General features: G+C 36.8%; 1 protein-coding gene across 1 annotated transcript in view; it reads left to right on the top strand.

Moving 5' to 3' along the window:
* The window catches only part of PIK3C3 (phosphatidylinositol 3-kinase, catalytic subunit type 3), a 74339-nt gene that overhangs the window by 10130 nt on the left and 53332 nt on the right, over positions 1-10877 (top strand). Inside the window, exons 6-10 of the mRNA XM_010005040.1 lie at positions 1736-1831; positions 7758-7829; positions 8251-8340; positions 8902-9006; positions 9470-9562. Of these exons, the coding sequence (XP_010003342.1) occupies positions 1736-1831; positions 7758-7829; positions 8251-8340; positions 8902-9006; positions 9470-9562 (456 nt within the window). The remainder of the gene's footprint in view (positions 1-1735; positions 1832-7757; positions 7830-8250; positions 8341-8901; positions 9007-9469; positions 9563-10877) is intronic.

Genomic DNA, 10877 nt, shown 5'->3' with positions numbered 1-10877 from the left:
AAAAGTATGTCCTTGTCTTTTTTTGCAAACCCCACTCAGGTGCTGGAAGGCTGCTATAACATCTTCCTGGAGCCTTCTCCAGGCTGAACAGCCCCATCTTTCTCACCTGGTCTTCATAGGAGAGGTGCTCCAGCCCTCTGAGCACTTTTATGGCCTCCTGTGGGCCACTCCAACAGGTCCATGTCTTCCTTGTGCTGAGGACTCTAGAGCTTGGCACAGCACTGCAGGTGGGGTCTCACCAGGACAGAGTAGAGAGGCAGAATCACATCCTTTGACCTGCTGGCCACACTTCTTTTGATGCAGCCCAGGACATGGTTGACTTTCTGAGCTGCTAATGCACATTGCCAGCTCAAGTCCAGGTTTTCATCCACCAGAATAGACAGCTGTCATACAAGTTTTCAGCTTCAAGTGAATCATGGATTTGATCATGGAAGACAGAATTTTTTAATAATACGGAACTGCTTGGAACATTTTTTAATAAATTAGAATAGCTTAGAACAAATGCTGTGAGGTATGACTAACTTAACACTAGGATTTAGATTGTGATGGAAAGTTTTTGGACAGATAGCCTGTTCTTTGATTTTAGACATGTTCAGCTTTATTGGCTTTGATTTTGGGTGCTAAGGAAAAGCACTTGTAAGATTTTAATAAATACTTAAAAAAAAATGTAAGCATAGAACTCATGGATGTTAACCCTCATTGAATAAAATCACACCTAAGCTATTAATTTAGTTTACTGATCTTGCACAACAGAACACCATCCTTTTCTGCTTTGCACTCTGAGATTTTTCTTGTCTTGTTTATGATTAGAACTCTGGGAAACAGATTAATTTTTAACTTAAATTTGTATTTTTAAAAGCCCTTACTAATATATATTTTTTGTTTTGGTTTGGTTTTTTTTAGATCTCAGCCTGTCCCTTTTTTTCTTCTTTTACCCCCAGCTCCTTCCTTTTCTGTAAAACTTGAGAAAACTAAAAATACTGGATTCCTCCAGCTGTGCCTTAAAGTGAACTGCTTTGACTGTCCTGGAAAGTCAATCCATTATTAGTGCATGAAATGACCTTGGGTTGCTCATGATTAAAGGGGATGCTTTTTTTTTAAAAAAAAAAATTAATTGTATGTTTCTGGTGGTGGTTATCTGTAACTTCTTTCTTATTTTCCACCTAGATTTTAAAATTCTAAACATTTGTTTTAGGTACATTTTGAAAATGCATACAGGAGAACATCTTCCTCCGAGAGTGAATGAGGAGCAAATCTAATCTGGGTTGTCCAAGTTTAATTTGTCTCTTTCATGCTTCTGTCTAAAACAATATTATTATTTTTTTTCCCACATCTTCTGTTTTTTTTACTCTTTAACATGCATAGTTGTGTTTAATTTTAAAAAAGCAAACACAAACATCCAAGAAACCAACACAAAAGATCACTGCTGTCATCTGGTTATTCTTCATTGCCTTTTGACAGACCTTGTAAGCCACTGGTGAAAACACTGTGATTTTATTTCTTACATGTGAATGTTTATCATCAAGTAGGAATGGAAGGAAATAAGAATGTCAGGAAGAAGATGACATGGTCTCCGGTGGTGGTGTGAAATGATTAACAGAACAATTGATGCAACAACTGATAATCTAATGAATCAGTTAGAGCAGAAAGGAAGTAGGTTAATTGCTGCACTGAGAATGCTGACGATTGATGCACTTCAAAATATAATACGCATCTGTCATGGTTCTCTTCTCAGAGGGAAAAACGAAGTTCTAATTTTATGTACCTGATGATTGAATTCCGTTGCGTCAAGTGTGATGATAAAGAATATGGAATAGTTTACTACGAAAAGGTATGTGCCTTGCAGGCTTTATAGTCTTCCTTAAAAAGCAGCATACACACCTAAAATGGGTAGGTTTTTCTCCTGAGGTGAAATAGCTGCTTCAGGGTACCTCTAGGCAGCTGTCAGTGGCAACTGTTTATGTGCACACAAATCAAAAAGTATAGATGCAACAAGATTGCAGAAGTCAATCATTCATGTAATGCAGTGCAAGATTACAGAATTTAGTAAGTGTGAGTGATTAAAAACTTGTTGATTTATGGTTCCTTCTGTCATCCAGCAGTACTTTCAGTACTACCTGTGTGTAGAATTATGTCTTCTATCAGGAAGAAATGTACCTGTATGTATTGGTGACTTTATAAAAGGTAAGTTATTAAAAGTTTGCACAAGAGCAAACATTTTCTCTGAAATGAACAAATATAAAGTTTTAGTCTTTCAAGCTGAAAATACTTTGGAAATAAGACATCTGGATTTGAATGTTTTGCATCTCTTCTCTCTGATCACAAAAATACATCTCCAAAGTAGTGTCTTTGGTGTTACTTTTATGAATTCAAATTTAATAGAACAAAGGATTAGCAGTGAGTGTAACAGACATAAGTTTGGCATTGGAAGACATAATCAGTAGTTCTATGAACCTGAGCATTGTAGAAGGACACAGAGAAATAGAAAAAGCAGTATATCTATAATCTGGATAAATAAAAATGGTCAGTTATTGCCTTGTAGAATTTTCAGCATGTTTAGGTTTGTAAGAATTTGGAAAGTTACTGAATAATGCAACTTTATGGAAAAGCGAAAGAAGGTAGAAAAGGAGAATGGAGGCTTGTTTAGAACAGAGGGACTAAATTCAGCAACATCTGAGAACTGAAAACCTGTAATTCAGTACAGAAAATGTTAGTACAATAGAAACTAAATTACAAGTATTTCTGTTTATGTAGAAACATTACCAGTTGACTTGAGCAGCAGAACTGTGATACAACTTCAGGTTCTAGAAAAAGGCAGTGAAAGATACAGTAATAAATTGTAAAAATTGGTGTGGAGAAGTTGTGTGTGGTGATGAGTGTTTTGGTGTTTTGTTTTGTTGCATGTGTTTGGGTTTTTTGGGAGGCTGGTTATAGGTTTTTTTGTGGTGATTACGTATTTTGTTCATTTGCTCATGGTGGTTTAGCTTGGTTCTTTCTTTTTTTAGTTTTTTTTCCCTGCTGTTTATTGTAGTGACATTATTTGCTTCATTCTGACTGACTGTCTTGATAAACTGTTACAGAACTGAAGGCTTGTTAAAAATCTCTTAAAATCTTGATGAAACTCTGTGCTCTAGACAGGTGTCTAGGTTAACAGTTTGTCTAGCTTTGTGCCTGAGTGTCCAGGCACGTCTTCAGCATTTCTTTAAATTAACTGTAGTTGACAGTGGACCTCTCCCCACCTTTCTAAGTCTTTTGTCCTGTAGCTTGTTTCATAGTGCTTTCACAGACTTCTAGAAACCAGCTGTTGCAGTGTATCTTACACAACTCTCGTGTCACAAAATTGGAATGAAACGTACAGTGTGTCAGATTCCTTCATTAAACAAAAAATTAAGTTATTTAATTTGTGCAAAAAATGAAAAAACATTCTGGAGAGCATAATCGAGTTTGATCAAAACACTGAAACATTTCACTAACCATTAGCTTTTGAGGTTACAATGTATTGAACTTCTCACAGGTGTGAACTGATGAGCCTGTCTGGTGGCTTGGTGTCCTCTTTTGCTCTTATTTTTGTAGTTGGATGTGAGATTCCTAAAAAAATATTTCTTTCTCTCACCTCCAGAAAACCTACCGTTATAGATTCATTATTCCTAATTTACACAAACAACTTGTCATCATGGTGGTTTTACATATGTGCCAGGTGAGAGGAAGAAGGTTCAGACCTCAAGCATGCATCGTTATTCTAACAGATGTTTGTGAGGCATATTAAAAGTGCGTGGAGCAAAATGAGTATGAGTTGGCAGCTCCTGTGGAAATAAAGTAATAGAATTTGTAATATTACATATTAAAGCTATAACTAACTGCAGGCTGATGGATCTGTTGTTATGAAGTAGCTTTGCAACAAATTCTTGACCCGTTTCTGGCAGCAATAGGAAACAGTACATAAATGAATGTTTGTCTTCTCAGTTTTGTCATGCTTCCAATTGAAGTGCACAGTACACATACCCAGCATCACCAGCCCGGTGTGTTGAGTCTAATGAAGAAGGTTCTGTTGTCACTTAGCTGTGACCGATAGTCAGAGTGTAGATTACTTGTCACACTTTTGTTGATAAATTTGTTTCCAAGTGTTTACGAAGAGCGAGCCTGTTAAACAGTGGCTGATAGAATTTGAGATTCTTTTACTCAACATCCAATTATAATGAAATGAAGTAGCAGTGGCTTTGTCCGTGTTCTCTGTTAACTTAATTTTAATACAGCTTTCAAGATGTGAAGGATAGCAGTCTGCTAGTAGTGAAAGCATTGCTTCTGATTCTTCATTTAGGCACAAATACAGTGTGACTTTCCAAGTGCAAATAACATCAGCATTTATTACAAGCATGGTTTTGTGCAGGTTTTAAGTGAAAGCTTTGAATAAATAAATTGATTGCTCTACTACATCTAGTTTATTTATTTTTTTTAAAGTATTCTCATTATCAAAACCTTTTTAATGACTTGAAAGAAAGAAAGAAAAAGTAGTATCTGTAGCCTTGGGTGTCCATTTACTTCTTGTGTGGGAAATGTTATATCCCACTGGTATTTCTTGAAATAATGTTTTGACTAAAGAATAAGTAGAACCTCCTTATATATTGATGTTGAACTGATTTTTTAGAAAAGTGGGGAAGAGCCTTGCTCGTTCAGAAAAATCTGCTTTTTTTTTTTTCTTACTTACATAGACTTCATATAAAATGAAGTCACACGCACTGACCTTGATGTAGCTCTGAAACTCTGTAACAGTATTTTAAAACAATGTAATGCTGTTTAGTATTCATGTTGCTGTTGTTTCCCTATGGTAAAACAGCAGGTCCTCTCAGGCTGTTCTTGTAAGTGATGCAGCCAAGAGGAGCAAATTTACAGAGTAAAGAGGTTGCTAAAGGCTCAGTGCCTGCACTGTCTTCTTATGCTTGGGACTAGTCTTAATGAAGTCCCATGGGCTGGATGACTGTTGGCAGCTGGGGACAGATTAAGTTTTCTAAAACTTCCATGATGTGAACTAGAGTTTACTGCATGGGGCTAATCAGGAGAGACACTTCCAAAAGGTCACCCTTGAGGAAATTCAGATGCTAATTTAGAGTTGACCCGCAGGCATTGGTGTGGTTTAGTAAGCTTTTATAGTCAGGGTTGCATGTGATTCTCTTCAAGTCTGACAGAGAATTAGAGCTGCCTGTTAATCTCATGGCGGGCAAGTTAAACAACTGATGTCGGTCCCAGGCTAACTAATGGCATTGTGCTGTCTTGAGGAGTTTGTTGTGAAAGTGTTCATTCCTGACTCAGTACCTTGTCTCACAAGTGTTTGGCAAAATATGGTATAGCAAGTGTGGGTTCAAGCTTAAAGCTGTGTTCTTAAAAATACAGCAGAGCCCTGGGAACACAGTTTACTAGTGCTTGAGCTGAGTAGAGATTTTCAGGTTGACTCTTCAGCATAGTCTAACTGTGTTTCATAAGAGTTTAAGGAGCAATCATTATAACATCTGTTTTGGAAGGTTAAAAAAAAAACAATATGCCAGCAATGAGTTTAGAAATAATACTTTTAACACTTGTATTGGAAAAAATCCCCAATCTTTGTTTTAGAGGTTATTATAAACATTTTTACATAAGGCACTGGAAGGCTTTCCACATTTTTTTGGTTTTGGAAGTAAAGAAATTTTTGTCATTCTTATCCTAGTAAGTTCTTACATAGGTGTGTGGTTATAGGATAGGTCCTCAATTTTTATCAGCCCAAAAGCTTTGTCAGACTCTTTACAGCTATTTTGTCTGAATTTTTCCACTGAGAGAAAGATGTAGTAGTGTGGATATTACTGCTGCTTGTCCTTGGAGAATCCACTTGCAATATGAATGTTATAAATGTCTCAATAGGAGTTTGAATACTTAAAAGTTGCAAGTGAATCCACTCCCATGTGAAGTTTTTTCCTACAGTGCTTTTATGTGAGGAGTCTAAATGGAGTGGAAGCTTGTTTGTTACTGTGGCATTGGTAATCCTTTGCTGTTTTATAAAGATAAGTCAGATTGCAGCCTTACTGTGGTTTTAATTAGGAAGATAACTAATTAATAGATAGAAATGGGTCTGTCATCTCTTGTCATCAGATATGTTTATTTTCAGAATTATTTTTCCCTCCAAACAATTTCATTGGTTTAATGTAGTTTGACTTTGTGAAACTAGGATAACATTCCATCTGATGAGATTGCAGAGGTTTTAGTACAGTGTAAGTGCTGGTCTGGCTGTGTGGCTCTGACTCAATTCAGTTCATTGTTGTGTTGATGCAGTAGTATTTTGTTATAATAGAGATACTTTAGAAATGCTAACTTCATTATTGAGGCAGAATAATGAAACAGAAACTGTAAGCAGATGTCCTCTTTGACTGGTGTTTGCATGAGTGTTTTATCCTAGTTGTGTTCTGGGCTCACCATCAGCCATAGCCAGACCGTATGTATGTTTCCCTTAACTAGGAAGGATGTATATGTAGTTATTATCATTATTTCAACTAAGAATTATTATTTCAGAAAGATACAGAATGCATAATAAATGTAATAGAAGTGTCTTCCTGAACATGCATTTTAATAGTAAGAGAACTTTTGCTTTAGTCAGGGAAAAAACATAACTGAAAAAAATACTTCATCTCATAGGTTTATGGCAGTTTTAACTCCTGTGTCTTGGTGCTTTGTTTTTTCAGTTCATACAAGCCTCTCAATTATTTGAAAGTTACCTCTGAAAAGTATAAATGCAAAGCTATTCCAAGAGGCATATGTGATTGGAAAAGTAGGAGGGAAAAAAAGGAGGATGGGGGCAGAAGCAAACCTGAACAAGTTACCTTAAAACTTAAATTATTGAGGGAAATGATGGTACTTTAAAAAAAAACGAACACCTTATTCGTAGCTGAATTTTACTCCAAAATAAATGAGGACAAACTAAGTATAAATATAGCATAGCATATTTTATTCTAGTGTTATCTTGCTTTTTTTTCTGTTTTACTGTTTTCTACTGTCTTTAAAGATTATGTCAATGCTTAGCTAAACTTTTGAAGTAAAAAAACAAAAGAAAACAAAATCAACAAATGGCTGGGTGCAACTGGAAGAAGGAAAACACAGTTGTCGTTTCTGTCATATGGTGACAGGGTTTGTATTTATTCCTTCTTCCTGTTTCAAACAGACAGCTTTTAGCTTCTCCTTACCCTTATTTATGCAGCAACAAGTTAGAATCCTCTAAGGAAAACTGAAAGTGCACTGCTCCACACATCACAACATGAGCTTCTAGAAGAGACTGTCATGCTCCATGTAAGACCTGTAGTAGATAAGCACATGCATATCTTCCTAAATCCATCTATATTGAAATAGTAGGAGGTATTTTTTGCAACACGTTTGTTATTTATAGGAAATGGTTTGGTTTTGGTGGATGTAAGAGCCTGTTTATTTTCTTTTTGTGCTTCTGAGGACATGTAAAAAAATAGCAAATTTCTCCATTCACTTGTATGCCAGCCTGGTAGTGAGTTGCCAGCCTACAGTTGAACTATCATCTGTCTTTGTTTATCATCTGACAAAAAAATAACAAGAAAAAAAAAATCTATTTCTTACTGTCTGTTTTCTCCTTTCTAACTGCCAAAAGTCAGCAAGGTGCTGTCGCATTGTTCTTTCATTGTAATATATAATTCACATTACTTTAGTATGATATGTTCTTTTTTCGCTGAAATGTGAGATGTTTATTATGCCTGTAACTTTTTATCTTACAGGATGGTGATGAGTCATCTCCAATTTTAACAAGTTCTGAAATTGTTAAGATTCCAGATCCCCAGATGTCTATGGTAAGCATGCTCCATGAAGTGCAATCTGTATTACAGCATTTTTGTTTTCATAAATGAAGATGAAAGCTTGCCTATAATGCTGTCTTTGGTATTTTAATACTCCAGTGCAAAGATGAATTTGGCCAGTTGAGAAATATCTTTGGGTTTGACTTTTCATTTCTGCTGCTGGTGCTAGAATAAAATACACAAATTGTTTTAATGCTTATGTTAATCTCCTCCTTTCCATACCTAATGTGCTTGCTTCTGAGGTGCAGGAAAGCAGAAAAGGGAGATAGCTGGGAAAAGAGGTCAAGAGGGTGGGAATATAAGGTAGGAGGGAGCTGAAGAAATGCAATATAAAGGAAGGTGCAGTAACTCTTGGTCACTTTACGTGTTAAAATATTTTCTCCCTACACTCTCTTGTATGTTGTCTTTCATGTAGACAGTGCCTAAGTACAGTTCTAGAAAAGATTTCCATTATTGTGGATGCCAATTCAGTGGGACTGGTATTGGCAGCTTTGGGAACCTTAATGTAAGTGGGCTTCTACTGGCAACACTGTTTGAGCACTCTGTAATCTAACACTGCAAGAGCAAGTCTGATAATGCTGGAAACTGCCTTGGCTGCTGAAATCTCGTTGACACTGTGGCTCCTATTTTGGCTCCTACTGTTGCTAACATGGTATTAACAGTGGGAAAACTTTTGGAAAAGTTTTTCTTGCATACAAAGCTTTATACTGCAAACATCCTAAAAATGTTTTTAAACCAGCTGGCACATTTGAGTGCTGTCGAAATCACAGATGTGTTGTCTGAAACGCTTGCATTTTGCAGCAATGCACTGAAAGGCAAGATAGGGTTTGTAAATTATGTGAAGTAAAAAAACAAACCAAAACCTCAAAATCCGCAGTAACCCTCCATGTATTACTGAAGGAGTTTCTTGTAAAACAACAAAAAAAGACACTGTAGTTTTGGATGTGAATTTTAAGTGTGATGCTTTATTCAAGATACTAGTGACTCTGCTAGATGATTTTACTTCAGTAAACATTTTCTCTGGCGTTTAAAAATTTATAAATACTGACTTACCCTCTGCATTTAGGAGAACTTAGTAGAAAGCAAACATCACAAGCTTGCTCGAAGTTTAAGAAGTGGACCTTCTGATCATGATCTGAAGCCTAATGCTGCTACACGAGATCAACTTAATGTAAGTCAGTCACATGATTATAATGCAATTTTATTAGGTAGATTGGTATTAATATGTGGTGACAATTTAAGGAAAGTGCAATTAATTTCAGTTTAAAGAATGTCATTAAGTGTTTCTTACAAGTGCTTAGTTAGGTCTGACTCAGAAAGGAGCAGAGAGTACTTACTGTTCTTTTTTTGTAAAATTATTTTTTTGGGAAAAGAATGTGTGCATATTGAGTACATATCATTTTTATGCTAATGGTAATCTTAAAGTAACTGTGTCTGTCTGCACAGCCAGTTCAATCAATTGTGTAACTGAGGAGCTTTGCAGTGATAGCATGAGGACTTTGTGTTGTTGGAAAGCTTTTTTTTCTAGCTATTTTTGTGTTGTCGTTTTGTACTTTGTCACAGTGTCATCTGTTAACTTGTTGCTTATGTGCCTATTGATGTATTTCAACTCACTTTATGACTGTATCTGATAGATCATAGTGAGTTATCCACCGACAAAACAGCTAACATACGAGGAACAAGATCTAGTTTGGAAATTCAGATATTACCTTACTCATCAAGAGAAGGTAAGTTGAACAATTTGTGGGGACTTAATAATGCAAGAGTGCTGCTTCTGATGCTCACTCTCCCATGTTCTGTCCTTGCAGACATAGAGCTTCAGTGTCTTAGAAGCTGGTCAAGATTATTTTGACTTTTTCTACATTAGTGATATAAAAATTGATGATTATAGTTTTACCTCTTGAATTGTAAGAACTAGCTATTACTATGAAAGTCTTTTTACAAACATTGGCTGTCAACTTAAAATGCCAGTGTTGCCAGTTTTTACTAAAGAGCAGCTTCTTCATCTCTTTTAGACAAGGTTTAGCATTACCAGAATACGTAGAAGCACACCAAAAGCCCAGAGTAAATTAAATAAATAATCCCCCAATAGTGGGCATTTTTTATGTAGTGGTAGTTGTGGCAAAGATGTAAGCATTTACCTTACATTTTATTTAGAAGAATGACCAGCTGCAGTTTTTTGTACTGTCACTTGTATGAATAAGGTTCCTCAGGTCTACGTTTACACAAATACAGTCTGAATCTAGTTTTAACTTAAAGTGAAACGTTAATTTCTCAGTATCCTTCTTTCCAACTATGGGATAAGCAGTTCCATAGTGCACTGGATAAAGACTGGACTGAAGAGGGAGCTCAAGGGTTGTAGTGAATGGGGCTGACCATCTGTCACCAGCTGTGTTCCTCATGGTTCACTGCTATGGCCATTCCTGTCCAATATATGTATCAATCTTTATATAGGAGTTGAGTGCACCATTAGCCAGTTTGCTGATGATATCAAACTGGGAGGTGCTGTTGAATCTCTTGAGGCACAAGAGCCTTACAGAGGGACCTAGCTAGATGGGAGCACTGAGCAATATTACAAAAAAATAGGAAGTTTGAATACTGGATTGTGCACCTAGGATGGAGTAACACTGGACACAAGTAAAAAATGGGATAAGAGACGCTGAAGAGCAGCTCTGTAGAAAGGGATCTGGGGGGGCTGGTTGGCAGCAAGCTCATAAGGAGTCAGCAGTGAGCCCTGGCAGCTCAGAGGGCAAATCCCATCCTGGGATGCCTCAAACACAGCATCTCCGATCAGTCAAGAAATGGATTATCCCTCTGCGCTCAGCGCTGGTGCAGCCTCATCTTGAATATTGTGTGCAGTCCTGAGCACCACGATGTAAAAAAAGGTATGAAGGTCCTTGAGTGCATCCAGAGGAGGGCAGGAAATATTGTGAAATGCCTCTGAGTGGCTGAGGACTTTGGATTTCTCTAGTTTGGAGAAAAGAAGGCTGATTGGCTGAAGGCTGGAGAAAGAAGGCTGGGGAGGGGAGGTGGTGAGGGATG

Source organism: Chaetura pelagica, unplaced genomic scaffold (genome assembly GCF_000747805.2).
Source record: "Chaetura pelagica isolate M959 unplaced genomic scaffold, ChaPel_1.0 scaffold121, whole genome shotgun sequence".
Lineage (NCBI taxonomy): Eukaryota > Metazoa > Chordata > Aves > Apodiformes > Apodidae > Chaetura > Chaetura pelagica.
Note: the sequence above shows the minus strand (reverse complement) of the source record. Positions and strands in the feature narration are given on the sequence as shown.